Source organism: Athene cunicularia, assembly GCF_003259725.1.
Source record: "Athene cunicularia isolate RWA chromosome 1 unlocalized genomic scaffold, athCun1 chr1_part2, whole genome shotgun sequence".
Classification (NCBI taxonomy): Eukaryota; Metazoa; Chordata; class Aves; order Strigiformes; family Strigidae; genus Athene; species Athene cunicularia.
Genome location: NW_020799092.1, coordinates 29,496,567 through 29,517,222, shown reverse-complemented (window position 1 = coordinate 29,517,222; position 20,656 = coordinate 29,496,567). Strand labels below are relative to the sequence as shown.

General features: G+C 42.1%; 1 protein-coding gene across 2 annotated transcripts; it reads right to left on the bottom strand.

The window, feature by feature from the left end:
- Window positions 1-1,354: 1,354 nt before the first annotated feature.
- On the bottom strand, window positions 1,355-20,594 carry TM7SF3 (transmembrane 7 superfamily member 3). 2 transcript variants are annotated; one of them, XM_026866642.1, is made up of 12 exons: window positions 20,383-20,594; window positions 14,110-14,264; window positions 12,144-12,294; window positions 11,603-11,723; window positions 10,640-10,811; window positions 9,394-9,571; window positions 8,030-8,116; window positions 7,496-7,576; window positions 6,629-6,781; window positions 5,210-5,307; window positions 4,665-4,827; window positions 1,355-4,171 (listed from the first exon to the last, which is right to left on the bottom strand). In XM_026866642.1, exons 1-12 carry the CDS (start codon window positions 20,450-20,452, stop codon window positions 3,909-3,911), a joined length of 1,692 nt encoding a protein of 563 aa, XP_026722443.1. In that variant the 5' UTR covers window positions 20,453-20,594; the 3' UTR covers window positions 1,355-3,908. The 2 variants fall into 2 exon arrangements, with proteins under 2 accessions (XP_026722443.1, XP_026722451.1); XM_026866650.1 differs by lacking the exon at window positions 14,110-14,264.
- Window positions 20,595-20,656: the final 62 nt, after the last annotated feature.

The following is a 20,656-nucleotide window of genomic DNA, read 5'->3' as shown; positions in this document are numbered from 1 at the left end:
AATGAAAAAGACCACAACAGTGAAGAATATGAAGAAACAGCTGAGATGACTGTGGCAGTGTCTGTAGCTGAATACAAGATAAAGATGTCACACTTAGAGATCGTGTGAAGGCTGTGGTCCACCCATATGTCAAGGGGCTGAGTGAAATGCTGGGGTTTCAACCCCAAGCCCCAAATTAAGGTTGACATATGGGTGATTCCCACAGCCCTTCACAAAGGAGGGGTGAGTTTGCCTTTAAGCTTCCCTCCAGGGTGCGAGGTAAATGAGCCCCAGGTGTCCTGCATTAAGTAAACAAAGATCAGGTGTCCCACTTAGGGATAAAAGCTGGGACCCCTTGCAGGAAGGGGCAGTATCTGTCTGTGAGGTGGATGTACTTTGCAGTTTCCTGTTGGGGAAGGCCTCCTGCCTCCCTGGAACTGGGCTCCAGTCAGGTCTGGCTTTTGTAAATGCAGGCTGTGTAGAGATTCAGTATGTGGCTTCCTTGGTCTTATGTATTTGGCTTGTTGACTTGGTTGTCTCCTGTCCCTTTTATGGGAGACTGCATTTTGGCATTTATTCCACCCATTGTTGGTTGTGTGGTGTCATTGTTGGGGTCAGTGGGATTGATGTCAATTATGTATAATCTGACTGACTTGTTTGTACCCCCAGTGCTCACCCATGTACTGACCCTTTTGTATCAAATGCAATTTGGTTATTGGTTCATCTTTATGCTAGCTGTGTCCTTTATGCTAGGCCTGATAATTGGCAAAACAGCCTTACACATGCAGTGCTCCATGAAGCAGTAATCAAGCTGGGTTTGTGCTTTCAAAGTGAGGAAGGAGACACAAGAACAAAGGAAGATTCATTTATTTAAAAAAAAAAAACCCAAACAAACAGAATCAGTGTCCCTGAGTCCATTTGTGCCACACCTTGTTAACTGCTAGGAAAAATTAGTATGGGTGTGAGAATGAGGGGCAGATGAAGTTTCTCCTGTGGATTTAAGGTAGGACTGGAACACATGCAGACCTAGGAAAGCTCTAGAAGCAGCTGAGACAAATATCACGATGTAACCATTGCAATATTACTACAGTGCAGCAAAGACTAGAAAACTCAGTGAAAGAGGTGTAGTGGAGCTGTCATAGCAGGAGAATTCTCTACAGCAGGAGGAAGCAGATGATCATCATAGTCTAGAAAGCTTCAAAACACCTGATTTTACAGGGGAATCACTACCTAGAAGAACATAGTTTAGATATCAATTCCCCAGGAATGTCAGCTAGCATTATTTTAAGCTAGCAAGGTACTGCAGCTAACATAGCAAGGCAGTAATTGCTTCCAATGAGATTCTGCAGTCAGCACAGAGGCATAGCAGGATAGGATCCAATTTTCCTTTTCCTTTCTCAGAGGTTACATAAAGCCTTGGAAGTTACCCCTTCAACACCCCTGTGGATCAGTTAGTGTATCCTGATTATTATCACTGTTACTCACTATGGCTTACAGAATATGGAAGAAAATTCCCATACCATCTTTTAGCAGTAATAAAAATCTCAAAGTTTGAAGTCTTTTTCTGAGATTCTAAGCCCAGTTCTGCCACAGACTTCCTATATGACCTTGCAGCCTAGTTACCAGTGAAGAAGTGGATGACAACCATTGTCTGATCAAGCTATACAAAAAAAGCCTCTTAGGATCATGCACTTGACCAGTAGCTTCACACAGAACATAACCACACTCAGCCTCTGGGTGTCACTGCAGCTACAGTAAGTACTTGCAACCAGTCAGCTAAGCTCCCTGCCTTGTCCTCATCCCTTGAGGGACTAATATTTTTTTTAAAAACAGACTTATCCCTACACTACCAAAGGCAGAAACTAAGTTGTAAAAGCATCACTGAATTCAGAGACACTCCTTTAGTTTCAATATTCTTTCAAAAGACATCTTTATTATAAAAGATAGAGAAAATTGGAGTTTCTTGCACAATGTTAATCACAGCAGTTATAAAAACCCCAAGGTAAACATGTTTAAGAACATTTGTATACCAACTCAGTGTTTGCTATTTGCCATTAAATATTGCAAAGACATATTCAGTATTAGTGCGGTAAAGGGCTGCTGGCAAGCATCAGCCTGCCAGAGGTCAGGGACAGAGCTCCTCCTTTACCCCCATGCACCATGAAACAGCACTGTGAAGCAAGATTCAAATTGCAGAATTTCAGTTTTGCTCTGCTGTTTTGATGCAGACATTCCAGCTCCAAGCAGTCATGGGATTTGTGTCTCTAAACATCAGATGAGCTCAGTCACCTGAGATACTATGTCATTAAGCTTTCACTCCTTGAAGAAAAATGGCTGGTAAGTAAAGTATTTTGAAGTCATTGTTTCTTTTCTATTGCCAGGGTTTTTAAAGTTTCAACTAAGTTTCCATATAAAGTTCTTTTGCCAGTTTCCTTACAAAGATTGCCTACATACTTACTGCCAAGAATTTAAAGTGGGGCCCAAGAATTTCAGTTTCCACCACTAGGGTGTTCCCTCATGGTGGTTCCCCTTGACAGAAGGACTACACACTTCACTGCCCACACTGAAGGTACAAAGATAATGAGAAGCAGCAGCAGGAAGAGCCACCACAGCCTGTATCGAGATACACGACACAAGACTTCAATCATCATTTAATGCGTGACAGATCACCAAGTAAACACTGAGTGTGAAGACCAAGACTGGGTATAGGGTGCCCCTCAGGACAGGTAAAACCAAGGATAGCTTGTGCATTTCTGTGAGGCAAAGCCACAACACTCCAGTTTGCATTCTGAAAATGGATGTTTGGGTCGTTTATGAGGAAGCAAAGCCATCACACAAGATCACAATCTTCCACTGAATGCAGGAGCGGTCCCTTATCTGTTTTTATACTGCATTCTGCTTTGGGCAGATACAATCCTCAATTGGTAAGGAACACATTTGGTCAGCAAGGATCCCAGCCAGTATTTTGCTAGCTGGATGCCATTTTCACCCCTTAAAGCCAAAATTAAAAGATACATTGATTAAAAGTAAAAAATAGTGGTTTTAACCAGTTCCAGGGAAAAAAAAAAAACCCTGCAGTTGGCCACAAAGAGCTTACTTAGTTTTTCTTTTATGACAGCACCATCAAAAGATTATACCAGAGCAGAAACAAGACACAGGCTGTTCAGATAGCAAGCAAGGAAGCAAACCTTTTGTGTTCTTTTAGCAGTCATCTCTGCACAGAGACCAGATGGCCAGCTTGCTACAGAACCATCCAAAAGCAAGGGAGAAAGTCTTCTTGTTTCAGATCCAGTCCACTTCCTGAGCCACAGTGTGCATGCTTACAACAGTCAATTTGGTGCAGTTTAAATTCAAGTCACTCAGTTTAGCTTGCAAAGTTCAGTAATACTTCCTGGAAACAACTGTGTCTGCAGCCACACGTTTTGTACCTATACTAGAAGGCCATACTTCAGCTCCTGCTAGAAGAACACTTTGTGTACGGTCCCCACCTCTCATCTCTTGCACTCCAACAGACTGCTCATCTTCAGCAGCAAGTCAGGCAGGATTTCAGCAGTGATTTTTGCACTGCGAGGGAAGTGCCAGCATTGTACAGATTGCTTTCTAAGGACTGTTTTATACTTAATATAACTAAACATCAAACCACATCATAAGATAAATACCTTTACTTGACCATCATTACAAGATTCTGCAGCTAGACATACACATGTCACAGCAAGCTGAGTGGGCCACTGAGGAGTCAGTCAGTCACAAAAAACCCCATGTAGTGTACCAGACAGGTAACACATCTTCCAGGTTGGATAGATATGATCCTCTTATTAAGCATGACAAACTAGAGTGGTAAAACCTGCACCACTGGCTGGTTTGCTGGTGATCATTCATCTCACCATTCCTAGATTCTTCTTTTCTGTTCCTACCAGTTATTTGGCAGGTTACAGAAGCAATGGAGTTCTCTCACCAGCTGGCTGCTCTTTCTGAAAACACTCTTTGATATGCAGTAGCTTGTTATGGATCCTCTCTCTTAGGGGAGGGATATGATGGCTAGGATCTAAGACATTGGTGCTTCTGCGCTCCCTTTCCCGCTTCCAGGTGAGATAGGGGTGTGGTGGGAAGGGCACTTCACTTCTCTCTCGGCGAAGCTGCACAGTCACTCCGCTAAGGGCCAGCATTGTCCACACTGACAGCATAATGAAGTCTGAAAAAGAGAAAACAGACTCCTCTATCAAAGCAGAACATTCCTTCCTTTCCCAAGCACAAACACTGAACAAGATTAGTGACAGAAAGGAAGGAAGTATCATCTCTGCATCCTCACATGCCTACAGTAATTCCATGAAAAGGCAAGAATATCCACTGAGTCAGAGATGAGTCTGCTCAGTCACCATATTAGGCGTTTTGACAGCCCGCTCTTCAGACCCAACAGCAAAGTGGCAGTCCAAGACTGAAAAGCACCCTTTCACAAGAGTCTTTGTTACATAACACCTGCTGGAAGGCTGCCACGTATGACTCTACTCAGTCTTTCTTTTAGAGGACTAGAATTTATCATCTGGTTTATCATCTGGGTGTTAAATCTCACACTTATTTACTGTGTTCTCCTTTCATCCCTTCCTACCCTCACTCACTGTTCACAGTGGAACCAAAGAGGCAGTGTTTTTTCTTAACAAAAAAAAAGTCTTAAGAGCAGTACTCACCATTTGTTTGAAAAGGCACATTGGTGTAAGCTCTGCTGAAGTAATCATTGAGGACCCTTCTGAGTAGGTCTAAGGTGATGTAAGCAAGACTTGTGTAGACATAACAAGCAATAGCTAAAATCACTGCATAAGAGCCTACTATTCCAGAGGCCAGTATGTTCAGCTAGAGGAGTAGAAAACACACAGCTTTAGGAGACTGATAAACACTCTCTTCCTCACCTCCTTAAGGCAGTATTTTGTATCAGTTCCTCTACAAGAAACTGGCTACACATACTTGTTGTCCAGACATCCTGTTAAAGACAGCAGAAGTGGACTAATTGCAAGTGTTAGTGGATGATATGTGCAACACTGCAAAAAGTCATTCCTTTGCTTATGACCATTTAGCACAAGTAGGGCTGAATAGGAACTCCCTAGAGCTGATCCTGTGCTGAGATTCATGAAGCTGTGTTAAGTTTCCTAAGCATATCCCACAGGACCACATTTTGCATTAAGAAGTCTGACACCCCTTCCTCCCTCCTTCTGAGGTAATGGTGCAGATTACTTACAATTCTTGGACAGTCAGCAAAAAGCACCGGAATCATCAAGGCTACAGAAGAAAAGGTCACCCAGAACACCACATCATCACGGAAGACTCTGTAGTCTCCTGCAAAGACACCACATTCCACACATAATTTACTAGTTAGTAAATAATTTCCTTTTCTGCAAGTGGTTGGGGATGAGCTTTTCCCCCCCACAAAGGTTCTGTACTTTCAGAAATATCTGGAGTGCTGTTGAAAAGCTTAGCTTTTGAGCTCAAATGTTAATTGTTTAAGATGCATTGTAACACAGTTACTCAAAACAAGAACAGAAAAAGGCAGTCCCAGTTAGGAGTTAGGACAACAGATCTTGTCCATAAAATAGATTTTTGATGCGGTATACATTACTGATCTGGTAAGAATGAAAAGTTTTAGAGTACTTCTACTGAGTAAGAAGCCATTTTGTTGCCTATATAGGTTTATGATCTATACACCCACATTATGCAAGTTGAACTCTGGAGCATGGTGCAAATGCAGTCATCACAACAGCACAAGACACCAAATTCTTGTGGTCTTAGGAAGAGTAGTTAAGTCATTCAAATACTGCTTTGCTCCGCCTGCTTTCTAAAGCTTGTCAACCAAACAGAGGGGACAAGCTGACCCTCAGCTGAGTCCCTGTTTTAATTCAATGAAGGGCAACCAGGGACTGCATGGATTATCACAGAACTGTGGCTGAGTCAAAGAGACGACCAGAGAATAAAAACTCTCCCACAAGGGATCTTAAGTAGAAGAGTTTTGAGATTAAAATTTACGATAAGAGAAAGCAGTGTGGCTGATGCTCTGATGTTCCAGAGGGATTCCAGCTCAGCAGCCTTGCTTGCTTTTAAGTGATTTGTCTATTGTTTCTCTCAAAGTCATTCTAAAGACTCTGATGATGTCAATCCAGCTGCAAATCCAAGTTTGACTTACAGTGCAGTGCTCCCAGAGCCTTGCACTCTAGTATGGTGAAAGGCAACAGCAAGAACTCCTCTTAATCGATGACACCTTTATGCCTGAAGCCTTCAAGTTAGACTACAGATTTTGTACTGTGACTTGTTCTAGATAGAGGACAAGACAGACAGTGAGTGCATGCCTGAAGCAGAGCTGGTGTCACAGACTGCTGAGATGACACACAGCTTAGGTAGGAAGAGCCTCAGCAAGTTCTCTGCAGAGTAAGCAGTTTCCTTTTCCCACCACTGCAGATCCCCTAAGTAGTTTTAATTACAGCACACCTGAAAGGCAGCTTCAGGTACATCTCTGTTCCTCCCAAAACTGGAAAGGGAAATTTAAACATCACACTAAGATAAAGCAGATAGTGGCATTCATCTTAGACTAAGCCTTGCAGTGTCCCTGTACAGGAACGCATAACTCACTAGCCAGCACTTTGCAGCAGAGTATTTCAGTGCATACCCAGTGGAGTAAAGAAGACCGTTGATGAAAAGAGAAATCCCAGCACAAGTCCAATAACAAACATACAGAGTAGGACAGAGCCAAATCTCCACCAGCTTGCAACCAGGAAAAGCCCTCCAATAATTCCAGCTACTGCTGTTAAAGTAAGACGCACTGAAAAAGAAAAGGGGAAATTCCAACTGCAACAATGTATTCAGCAGCTTTACTTACATATTTGACTGTTACCTAACAAAAACTTTCTGAAAAAAAACAAACAAGAGTATCAGTATTTGCTTCAAGCATTTCACTAAAGACTCCAGTCTGCAACTGCAGATGTGTTACTGAAAGAACAGCACAGGGCTGGAATGAACGTCTTGCTACTATCTACATCAGTATCTTGAGTTCCCAGGGCAGTTATGGTTGTGAGAGATAATGCACACGTACCAAAAATGTTAACTATATGTGGGAACACAAAGACAAAAGGAACTAATTTTAGCTAGTCTAACAAGCAGGGTGCAGATATTTCACTTTCATTTTACAGATGAAATTTGCATCTGATCTGAAACCAAGTTTCACCCATTATGAAAGACATATTAAGGAAGTATGCTTCAAGTTTCCAGGTTTTCTAAAAAATTGTTATCTTCCTTGGACAGATATTCAAATTTGTCTTTTATAGTTGCAGCTATTAATTCTGCATCACTATTTGATGTTAGAAGCAACATTTACTCTTCCTATTGTGGTAATCAGAGATTAGTTCAAGTACCTAGGTATTATCCTCCTATTCTTCCTGAGGGTGGCCACCAACAAACACTACTGAGGTTTTACTTAAGGGATTCATAACAACAATACTTTGGGAAGAAGATTGGGTGTCCTGACACATCTACTCACGGTCATAACCAAGGCCAGTTACCCTCGTAATGAATACAAAGAAGAAGAATGCTGTGAATATGAAGCCCATGAAGACTAAGTCTAGAAGCAAAGGAAAAAAAATTTAGTATGCTGTCATATCACTTCATACCAAACCCACTTCAATACAAATTCAGACATTTCCATGTTACAATAGGAAGGAACATACCAGCTCACTGGCTGAGAAGCATAAAAGGAAAGTCAGACAACACTGGTCTGCAAAAGGGTGTCCTCAAGCACTTCAAGTGGTCAGAAAACTACGTATTTATAGGGTGCATGCTGGGCAATACAGATAGTTTTATGTTTCTATTCTTTGCATACCAGAAACTTCTTGCTCTGTGCTTAAAAGCTTGTATCCTGTACAAGCAAAGCAGTGGATCTAATTGGCACATAATCACTATCAAGTGAATCTTAGTAGTAACACCACCATTCTAAGTTACAGTTATGAAATGCCAACCAGATTTATGAGAAGAGAGGAAAAAAACCCCCACCCAAAATCCAGAAAACATTCAGTACCTGTTTTCCAGAATCTGTGTCCAAAAAAGCAAGCAAAAAGGCCAAGAACAGCAAGAGCAGTGAAGAATACTTTGGTAGAAAGTTTACCTACAAGAAGAAAGAAAAGGTTACTAGAGCATTCCACCTAATAGTCCCAACAATGAGATTAGGTTGCTGTCACCGAGTCTACTGATAACTTACTAGCTGCCACTCTTTCAAACACACCATGTGAGCAGATCTACAATGCCTGAACTAGCAGTTACCCTGATAGGATCTCTAACAGAATACTGAAGTAGTTCCAAACTCATTAAAAAATCAAAAGCTTCCTCCTTATTCAAAAGGCTGAAGTTTCTGTAACTATTAGTTAAGTATCTGTAACTTGTTGTTTATAACAGCTTTACCTGAAAATTCTCTGCTCAACTTTACAAAAAGGACATTCAAACATCTATAAAGGCCAGTGCTACAGGATTAGCAATCCAGGCAGCAGCTATAGTCTTTATGACTGCAGCCTTCACCATAATCTCCCTTTTATATTTTCCATGCAACAGAAAGGACCATCAGCATCCCAGTATAGCCCACCTTTGTCTCCTAGGCAAAATTCTTGCTGGTATTTAAGCTATTTGAAAAAGTAAGCCACACTTTCCTAGTTCTCTGAATAAGAGAGGTTTAGCCTAGATAATTTCTCTCATGTTGTCATAAGACAACCACTGAGTTTCACAAGAGTTACTTGTGTTGCAGTATATGATAAGAAAATAATCATGACAATAAACCTTACTTTATAAGCCATATTCTACCCATTATTCTTGTCCCTTCTGCAGTCATAATGGGAGTGGCAGCTTTGCTCTTTTTCTACTCAAATTCTATGACTACATAACTGTATAAGGTAACAGGACTTCACAGTCAATTCCACTACTGCTGACATTCACTTTATGCTTATTTTAGGTGACTATCTCCTTTCAAAATATTTGTAGGTTGCCAATTCCTGTTAGCACCAGCACAGTTAGAAAAATCAGACAGGAACCTAATCTAGTTAGTTTTATTAGTTTAGTTTCACATGCACCATCTATAGTCCTACAAGTGATTTAAGATTATGTATCCAGTGGAAATGAAAAAAGATAGAGTAGCACTACAGAGCTGAAAGATACATTTGCAAGCCACACATTAAGCCTCCATTAAGTTAAACCTTCAGTTGTTAATAGTTAGTTCTCCTTAGTCTTAGTTCATCAGTCTAGAATTTCTCCTCAATCAAGAAGCAGACTCCATCATAAAGTAACAAAATATATCCAGTTTAAAACAGAGTCCCTAAACCTCAAAATCCCCATTCAGAACGTTAGAGCACAAGAAGATTAAGATGAGTTGGCAAGGATGTACACGTCCCAACTTACTGAGAGAAGAGCAGTTATCCACTAGGTCAGCAAAGCTGCAGGCATATGTATGGACAGGTATGTATGCAGCAGAAGTATTCCAAAGAGGATCCCATACTATGACGTTGTAGATCACACCTTGTCCAGGAAGTGAGGAAAAGTAGACATTGGTCTTGTCATCAGTTGTCAACGTAAGCATCTGGAACAGTAAAGAATATTTTTAATTGCAAGGAACCGCTTGTCACTGCTATTGATGGCATACTGATGTGTCCATACAGCTCAGGCAATACTCAGCAGCTCAAGGAAGATGATCAGCAAGAACTCCAGGAACGAGTTCTCCTATTCTGAACCCTCTCAGTATCACCAATTGAAGCATTAACAGCTCACAGGACAAACTCTACTTCCTTTGGCATTAGTATATTTTTTGACAGGGGAGAAGATTCTCCCACTCATGTTTTCCCCCCTCTCCATTTGAGGGGATAGTTCAGGCTTTCTACCCCAGGTCTGGCCTCTGGAGCAGGCAAGGCTGTCATTCTACTCCCTAGCAAGGCCAGACAGGTCATGGCCACTGAGATTCTCTCTGCTCTGTCCCTTCCAATCTCTTTGCTGTGGGGTAGGTAAGCGTGCAGCTAGTGTTTGCTCTCACATATCAGATCTCTTCATGCCACTCGAAATGGTGCACATTTCTAGTCCAGTTTCACTATATCCTCTCCCCTCCTCTCTTCCTTGCATTCCCTACTCAATCCTCAGCATCTGAGGATGCTAGACCCCAGCATTTATCAGGCATCATAGGAGACTATCCATCTTTGTCAGAAGTCACTCTACTTCTGGATTTACAGGCACTCAGTGGCAGTATAGCTGTAGGCAAGCTGGCTTCATCATCAGTGAAGGAGCACTGTCGCTAAAGCAAGCAGAAAACACTGCAGTAAGAGCTCATGGCTTTGAGAAAAGGGTGCAAGACATTGCAAAAATCCCACAGACTAGTCACTAACATCTACCTAATATCAGAGTTCATTGCAAAAAGACTCAGTTCTGCCACGTTTCAGGGTGTGCTAACTAGCCACATCTATCCCAAGAGAGAGTGGTTGCCATATTCTACATGTCACTCACTATACTTCCTAGTCAGAAATCCCAGACAGACGCAAGAAGCCTGAAGCATCAGCAGTTTGCTTATGTCACCATTCAAGGAAGACAAGCACAGGGGAGGAGAAAACATAAGATAGTGCCACTGCCACATGCCTGGTACACACCAGTGCTTTAGACTTACTTTAACGCCATTGGCTTTGATACTTTGCACCTCAGACATCTTCTGTATGTGGCTCATGAGTACCATTTCAGAAAGATCATTCTCTGGCAAGAAGTACCGGTAGACATCATAGCGCAGTCGCCATCTGGAGTTCTGACCAGTCCCTGAATCACAGGATGGTGGGTTTGCTCCTCTACAATTAAAAAAAGAGATCAACTATGTGCCCAGCACAAGTCCCCAGATCTTAACATTAGTTTTTGGAAGTTACCCATCTGAGTTTGCAGTACTTCATTTCTACTTCTTAGCAGTTAGCACCAGTAACTAGTTCAAAACTAGACTCTAAATGTTTGTGAGACTACAGCAGTATCATGCAGAATCACCCGATGCAGGTAGTATCTGTGCTGGTACCTGCCTTTATAGAGGCTTCCTATGACTTGTCATAAGAAACCAGCCCAAGAATTCCAGGAGGTCACAACACCCAAAGACCACAACATCACTTTGTTTTCCCATGCATGGTGTATATACACAGCTCTGAACATAGTCCTCCCCATTTCCTGCTTATCACCTGTGACACCAAGTACCATTTGGGAAATAATGCCTTAACTTGAAATCTCCATGTTAAACAAAACTTTAGGTCATTATTATGCTTCAGTACTCACAAAGGCTCACAACTCGCCATAATACACAATTGCTCCTCAAACAGGTTAAGTCACTATGAAGAATGGAAGGATCCAGTATTTGCTGACTGCTTGCACACCTGAAGTTGTATAACCTCTCCCACAAGATGCAACTCTAACCTTTTGTTTCTCTCATATATTACCTCTCTCCCTTTCATTTTCATTATTTACTTCAGTTTGTTGCAGCAAGCAAGATTTCTGCCAGCAGCTGGATGGTCAGCTTTTTCAGCAGGATCTTGTTCTATGGTCTTGGCGAAATACAGGGCAAAGAAGGTCTTGCTCAGTGCACTGAAGTTGTTCCACACACCTGGTATATCCCAAGTTTGCAGGGGCAAACTTGATGTGTATGTCAACCAATGTATAGTCTAGGTAAATGTTTGGATCCACTTCCAAGTCAAATTCTAGATTGCAGCCTCCAGGAATAGGATCTAGAACACAGAAAACTGTAGTAGTTTTTACTTCCCCCTTACACAGCATGAACAAAGTTCTAAGACCTCAGCAATGCATGTACTTGCAGGTCCCTATAGTCTGCTTGCTGACCACATAATTGTCAGGTTCTACTCCTGCAAGCAACACCAGTGGTTCCACTGCAGTCTAAGATAGGTCCTGATACATATACTGATACATAGTAGCAGTTTACTACTCTAAGGCTGAAGTAGTGACAAGACCATACAGTACATCCTATACACAATTTGCAATTCATCAGTGACACAGAACTTTCAGCCCATTTCAAGAGAATTACTGGCATCTCCATAATATGTTTGCACTATATCACCCCTGAGAGGTCAACACTTCATTAACTTGTAACAAGCAGAGCTGGTATCCCTTAACAAGTAATAAGAACATACCTTTCTCCATATAAGGAATAGAGATAGCTGTGCTCAACACCTGGCTAGCAACCAGTGACCGAAGGTACCATGTACATACACTCTGTTGAGGCTGAAGGATGGAAACCAGTCCTTTGTCTACTCCAGTTCCCGAGCTGTTCATGGATGGATTCTGGACAGAAATAAATTATATAAAGAAGCAGTTGTTCTTGAAAAGATTTCTACCACAGCTTGATGTATTGCACAGGAGTCACATTCCTGCCACAAACCTGTAGGGCACACATTTTTGTGGCAGTTGACACAGATGAGGCATTGAGTCATTAGCTAGCTGGTAAAAAAAGAAGATGGAATAAATGAGCTGGAAAAATGGAGTAGTCTCTGACACTGCCTAGCTCAGGCTCAAAAACCCAAGTAGGAAACTACTAAAGAGTTAACCACAAGCTAGTTGCAAAGAAATCTAGCTAGTTGAAGTCTACTGCTGCACAGCAATGGATTGACTAATAAAAAGTGTGAAAGGATTATAATATCCCTCACAAAGTCGTGAGGCAGCACTAAAGTGCATGCTGGGAACCAAAGTGCAGAAGCACCTCACTATCTCCACCAGAATGGAGATGACTGTATGACAGCTGGCTTAACACTAGCCATGCCGGACAAGTGCTTGGGGTCAGGTCAGCTGCTGACCCAATCCCCACCACAACCATCCCTTTCAGAACCAGGGGTCTTGAGGAAACATCAGGGAGCAACAGCAGCATCACACTCACATGGCTGGAACAACCAATTCATCTTCAGTCAAATCTATGCTTCAGCATGGCAAATGTGCTTTTGTCCAAGTCCACAGTTACCTGAGGCAACACTGTTAGGAAGCACTTCGGACCTGGTAGACTTTAAGACCTAGCTCAACTTCATACTTCTAGAGGCAGGCCAGCCCTAGAAGCAATACAGCCGTATTTATGTACTGCTGTCCTTTGCCTGGTAAGGCCCATGAATGCTAAGAGTATCTGAATTCACAGCAGAAGATTCTACCAGTGGTCATCGAAGACTGAATAGGTGTAACAGCAATGCCTTAGCCCTGTAATCCTGGCTATCTCACCAGTACAAAGACAACTGAGCTGGGTGACTTGTGTTACAGGTTATTCATCTCCTAAGCTTCCCAGGATACTTCTTGGCACTCAGTATATTCTCATCTGGAAAATACAGATGGAGAGACAGAAATTGGATGGCAGCTCTCAGATCTCAATCTTCTACCTTCAGCATAGTCTATGTTCTGCTCAAATATCACTAAAAAAAAAAAAAAAAAAAAAAAAAAAAAAAAAAAATCAGTATTTTAGATTGCATCCCAGTAATGATGGGACAAATGAAGGCTAGTGTATAGAATAAGAATGCTTATATTGTTGGTTAGAAGTAGCAGCCTTCACTGGAGTACAATTAAGGCATTTCTCCATATGCCAAAGGGGAATTAAGGAGCTGGTGTAACAAGACACCATCAAGGCCAGGGTGGATGAGGCTTTGAGTAACCTGGTTCCTGCCCACAGCAGGCAGGTTGGAACTAGCCATTCTGTGATTCTCTATCTGTACTGGCTAGATCCCAGCTACATAAGGTAGCAGGCAACTAAATATCCCAAAGTGATGATGTTTAGTGTATAAGGTGCCCAGCAAATATTTATAAATTTGTTTGTAATTTGATAAGCTGGTGGATAGTAGTCAGCAGGCTGATTACCAAGTCAAAAGCATCCCTTCCACCAAGAACACAGAGCCTTGAAACGTTTTCAAGCCAGCTCTTGAATTCCTTTGGCATTCAGTCCTCCAAAATAGCAACTATGATAAGAAAGGATTTCTGAAGCTAAAATAATCCACATGGCTCTTGGACAGTATAAAATATTCAGATCATTTATGTAACTACAGTTCTATATTCGTATATGTACTAGACCCAACTCCTTTGCTGAAGGAAAAGTAGCACTTAAGGACAGAAGTAACACTCTTACCATACCTTATCAAAGGATATCACCACATCACTTTGCTGAGAATGTACTTGAAAAATAACGACAGTCACATTGCTTGCAATGTTCCTGATTACAGCTTCCTCTGGATTGGTCTGGTTAAGTAGCACATATCTGAATTTTCCCAAGGAGAGCTCAAGAAGACCTGCATTACAAAAAAAGGAAGACTTTTTTTTTTCCTAGAGGTAAGCAATTACCAACAGGAGCCTGGAAGCTTCAGTTACCCAATATTACTCAGCTGGGAACACAGCAAGATGCTGGTTTATGCTTCTCATCCTGTAAATTGTATTAAGGTTTCAGAGATGACTATACACAGAGCTATATCTCCAAGAACAGATTCAGCTAGAGAACCCACCACATGGTCTGGCACTCACCTAAGCACTTGTGGTAGGATTTCCTGCCAGGACCTCAGTATTTGATACAGCTGAGCTCCTCAGCAATAGACATCAGTGCAGCTGACCAGCTAGAGCAATCAACAGCAAGTAACATTCAGTAAAATAAATAAGAGAGGATACTGCAGACTACTTGCTCTTTGGCAAATACAGGCAGATATGCTTGTATTTGCCAACCAACTTGCACAACACCTGTTAGTTTTCCTCAGTGAATTCCCATAGACCATGGGATTCAGAGACAACTTCTATAATGCAGTCAATCTGTAGTTTACATACGTATACTTACCCACTTGCAGTTATTTCACACATGTCTTTTGCTCCCACACTATTCTTAATTATTAAAACTGCTGGACCCCAATTTCTCTCTTTAAAAATCTGACTAATTTTTCCAAGACAGAACCAAGACCATTTCTTCTTATGATGAGCATAATCCCATGATCCATTGTCATTTAAATATAAAGAGAACCACAAGACCTAGGATGCAATATTCTTTGAGAATCAGCTTTGGCTTGTCATTCAAGTCCTGCAAGAAAGCCTGATTTCTCCCTGTGCTGGCTCTTGAGGACAGGGAGGAGAGAGAAGCAGCTGCACAGAAGCCACAAGATTCTCTTTTGTTAGTGGTTAGTGGGCAGACTAGATGCTTGCAAGCATGTACAATGCCTTTCAGGTTTTTCCCTGGATTCCCCTGCATGCACACCCAGTAGCCCAGTGGACCGAAAACTTACTGAGCCTGAACATGCACACAGCACTTCTTCAGTAAAGTTGCCTCTTCTAGTGTAAAGGGTTGATACTATCCAGTACTCCAACAAAACCCAGAGTAATCAACAGCACCATCCCATATACACTGTTGCTGGTGACTCAGGTGGTCTCCCACCCAAAAAAAGGATATACAGTCTTCTCATTCAAAACAGTACCCAATACTCTAACTTCTCTCATGTTATTTTTCACTCTTCCCTGCCAAGAATTTTCATCTTTGGCCAGCTTCTTTGCCTCTTGATGATATAGAGAGGTGAGCTCCTACCCTCATGCCCCCTCTACTCACCTCACAGCGGAGGAAGAAAGCGAAGGAAAAGTTCAATTCATCTCATCTTGCTAACTTCAACTCTTACATGCTCACCCCCAAAATTCAATTGTTATCAGTGCTGCATCACCAATAAACCACAGCTGAAATATGGGGATCATAAACCATCTCTGAGGAAAAAAGGGTTCTCCATTTTACTGTCCCATAATCTTCATGTTAAGGTAGACAAAGTTTACTCCATGTTTTCAAGCAGTAATGAATGCAAAATTAGAGCTACAAAAAAGCTTTATGTATTCTTCAGTTTCTTAAATGAAGTCCATTGAGCAGCATTCAGATTATCTTTCCCTTCACAAGATCTCTTTGGTCTTAGCTCTTAAGCTCCACCAGAAATGCAACAAACAGTATACAGGCTAAAGAAAAGCATTCAAAAGGCACAGACTATATACATCTATGCACTCAGAAATTAGGAGTGAAAGATTAAAATGCAGGAAAAATATTTTTCTTTGATCTTTAAGAACTTCAGCACAGTTTCCTGAATTGCAAATGTTCACACTTAGATGTTCTTTTAAAGAAAAAGCTGAAATCAGATATATCCTCTCTATGCTCTACCATCAAGGGGGGAAAAAACCTGCATTGCTCTGCCTTGCTTCTCACCTCCGCTCTGCATAAATCAGAGGACTCTGCATAAACAAGAACAGATTTGTCAGCAAGACATGCAGCCACTATTTCAACATGATCATGAGACTCTAAATGTCAGAAGCACTCTTTCAAGTTTAATTAGCGTGGCAAATTAAGGCACGGTGTTCTACATTGCTTTGCTGTTTGCATAATTGCTCCTAAAACAGTGCATCTGACATACATTTTAAACCAAAGTCTGGACAGAAGATTGGAGGTGAAGAACAATAATGGCTACATCTGTCAGACAAGAATTTTTCAGCTTGTTGTTCACAGGCTCCTCAAATCTCACTTCTAGCCAGGCTTGTAAGATGACTAAAAGGAAAGTTCACAAGCACTGCAGAGCAGCAGAACCTTCTAGGAAGTCTTCTGGGAAAGCAACTGCTACATGGCCACAGGCTACAGCACCTTTCCAGCCTTCCCTTTTTCTGTCACTTGTACAGGTCCACTGGTGGTCTGAACAGAAAGGGAGCACGGAAAGCCAGACAAATTAACCAGCTCACAATTCATCAGGCCTATTGCTATCACAAGTTCTCAGACCAAGCCATTCAGAATTCAGTGTTGTCAAAGATTCTCTGAATGACAGATACAGAGATCTCCATGAACACATCATACTGGCCACAGCATGCAAGCTTGATCTCGCTGAATGTAGGACACCAAACAGGACTGCATGTTCAGCAACACATGCAGCAAAGATACCACCACACAAATGAGGTAGTTGACCCAGCAAGTCAGCAACAGATCCAGGAACAAAATCCAGGCATCCCAGCTTTTTTTGTTGCTTTACTTGCTTCAGTGAAGTTCTGGAAACACCTTGTAAGATGCCAGGCTATCCTCTCTTCTTTGCCTTGTAGGGACAAGTAAGATGGTCACTGCATGTCAGTAGTTTTGGGTTAGATACAAGAGAGGAACCATCACTATTACAGAGATTATCAACAAAAAACATACTTTAAGTCAGTGTTGCTGAAACTGAGAAAGAGCAGAGCAAAGCTGGAGTATTCAGCATATATTACTCAGTATACCACTACCAATACTAAACCAGGAGCACAGATAGTCCAGCATATAAAAGAACTGATGAACAAAGATGGACAACAGTCTACTCTGTCACTCCACATTATACCTTTTCTCCCACATGAAGGGCAAATCCAGTAAAGGAATTGAATCTCTCAGAGCTCTTCCGAGATCATAAGTCCTTATTCCTAACTCTAATCAACAAAGTAATCAACGCTACAGAAGGCCAAGATTTATTATCCCTTCCCTGTGACAGCAGTTTCACCAACCAGCAACACCCAGCGTGAACCATTTCAACTCTGCTGATTCAGGACCAAGCTCTCAGTTCATAAGATGCTTTAAGTAAACCACATTTCCTGATCCAATAGTCAAGTGTCAGTCCCCATCACCAAGAAACATTTAACCATACAAGGTTCTTGATGACACCTATCAGTCCAATTTCCATTAAGAAACATGGCTGAAGAAATACCGTTGCTGCCCATACAGGAATAGCCTTTACCTACAGAACCATGCTCAAACATTATGCTTACCTCGAAGATGTTCCCTACAGTCAGAGAAAATGCATTTATACTTTGTGTCAGCCAACTTACAGTGAATTTGCAGAAAAACCTTACATAAGCGTTAAGAGGTAAGCAGCAGCTTCCAGCGTAGGGAACATGTCAACAAGTAGTCACATGAAGACTTTAATGGAGATGAAATGCAAGCTCAGACTGAAAACAAGTTTGAGTAGGGAAACCATGAGTATACAGTTAACAGAGTAAAGCCAACAGCCATATTATATCAGACCTGTAAGGCCATGAAAACATGTATGAGTCATGCAAACATAGCAGAGTCCTGCTACAAGGTCTCTTCCTTCCCACACTTAAAACCCCAAATAAAGACATCACCCACCCCACACCCAAAAGAAGCAAGACTTACAAAAGCTTCTAAACTTTAGTTGTGTGCATACTGAGACTCATGCTTAGAGCACAGTTTGATGTTTAAAGCAGATAGTGCCACAGAATGTCGCTTGTCACCAACCACACCACTCCCATCTCAAAAAACTATTCTGTTCAAGTTAGAGGTCAGGAGGTCTTTTACAGTCTGAAAAGTAAGGGAAGTACCACTTGCCTCACCTACTTACAGTTTTACTAATCCACTTCGATTATCAGCCAGAACATGCAAGACCTGGCCTCAGTCACATTGCTGGCACTGTTGTCACTTGTGCATCTGGGCAATAATGCTTCAAGATGTAAGTGACCAGCTGCCCAATGCATTCACACAGCTGAACAGCTTCAGAACAACCTTAAAATGTTGTCTCTGCATAGACTATAAACAGCTAACACAAACTAAATTCATCCAGATAAGTTCCCTTTATGAAAAGGGCACTGCTCAACCCTGACTACACTATAAATTTGCTGTACTTTTTTCTGCACTCAGCAACCTGGTTTGGATGCAGCCAGATGCACTCCTACTTCATGAAGGTGGAGCTCCCTGGAAAGTAACAAACATGATATGTAAAACACTCCTGCACAAATATTAAGAGCTGCAGTCCATCAGAACCGCAGAGAGGTAATACAGGTCACCATGCACAGATTTTACTTATCAGCACTTTTAAAATCAATCGGGATCTTCTAGTATTAGGAGATACAGAGCCCACCCCTGCAAACCTGGGTGTCTGAGACTGAATAACCACATGACAATTTCAAGTAAGTAAACCACTAGCAAGTATCCTTGTATAAAGGGCCTAATGATCAGCTAGACACTGGTACACAAATTACACAGCTTATTAGCTTGTCATGTAAAGTACTTTCCCCCCTCCATCCTTAATTCTGCAAGGAAATATAGCAACAGGCTCCTTCAAGGCAAAGCAATTAGTTTAGTCCCATATTCATTCCACTTTTTTACATATTATAAAAAAATGACTCAACACATGACTCATTTCAGTAAAGTCTGGGAGCAAACTGCTTACCAGCATCTTTTAAGATAAACATTAAGATCCAAGAACACTGAGACTTCATTCTCAGACCTGCTTGCCAGCATCAGATCTCCACTAAGATTTTGGGCATGAGAATCCAGGGCAGGGGTGCCCACAACACAAGAAATCTTCCACACTTGAGACTGATTACTGCAGCCTTGCAAAGTATCCCAAGAGTAGATTTCTCCTTTCGGACAATGAAGCTTCATTATAAGCAAGTTTAAAAATAAAGAAAAACTAAGAGGAGGTTTACATCAGCCCTAACATAAGGGACTACCCGCTTATCTCTGAATTATCCCTGAAACCGATTATTTTTTCCTTTATTTGAACAGATAAGAATTTAGAGCTTACCAGAAAAAAGCATCAACAAATCTTCACAAGCCATACTCATTATAGCAGACTTACCTCTGGATGCCTATTTTAGTCACACACAGGAACACAGGGGAATTAAAAAAAACCCACACCAAATAAAGGCAAATTACATCAGCATGGCCAGCAAGTAATTTTAGGAACCAAGCTCCAAACTATAGGGAGATTTCCTTAATCAATTCCTTCATTTTATAGTGACAGTGGTTTTCAATATATAATCCGCCCAGTGCTGGGAACCCACAACCAGCTAGCTGTACGCAGTAAAAAAGCTCAACAAACCAAAACCAAAAATTCCTGCTATTAACCCTGTTCCCGTTCTCATATAAACTCCTAGGCAGCGAATGTCACCTTGTCTCCTTAGAAGAAATACAACTCTACACCAGACCCTGTATGCCTGCAACGGCACAGTTAAAATTAGTCCAGCATATCCACACAAGAGTTAAAATGATAGCGTTCAGAGCAATTAAGTTGAAAAAAAAAAAAAACCCAAACCCCAAACCAACCAAAAAAGGGGGGGTAATAGGTTCTTCCTGCCCACATCAAAAGCCACGAATGTATAAAACTCTTCTCCATCTCCGCAGACAACTGCATCTTCACTTCGATCTTCACTCTTGCTCAACCCTCCAAGACGGTCGCTCTGCCGCCACCTGGGACACTCCCCACCAAAAAGCTCTGCAGGCCCCTCCTAACAACAAGACCCCTCCCTTTCGTCCTGCTGGATGTGCCAACTCGGCCAAAAACAACCCCTCACCTATACAAGCCGAGCTCCACCGGCCCTCCCCTCGCTTAATGGCGGTCACGATCCACAGTCCCTCCCCTCACCCTGCGCCGCACTCACCTGAAGCACCGCCATGACGGAGGACCCCCAAGAGCCCCAAGAGCACCAGGGAGGAAAGAGAGAACGTCATGGCGCTGGGTAAGGAAGAGGAGATGAGGTCGAGAGCGGGCTAGGGCTGTGAGGAGGAGCTCAGACTGGGCAGGTCCTGTGAGGCGGCGCAGCACCCACGAAAGCGCCTTGCCGCGCCGCCTCACAGGAGTCGCCTAGGCTAAAAGCCGTTCACCGCCAGCCCCTCACCCACCTGCGCAGTAAAGGTAACTGCCCCCCCCCCCCC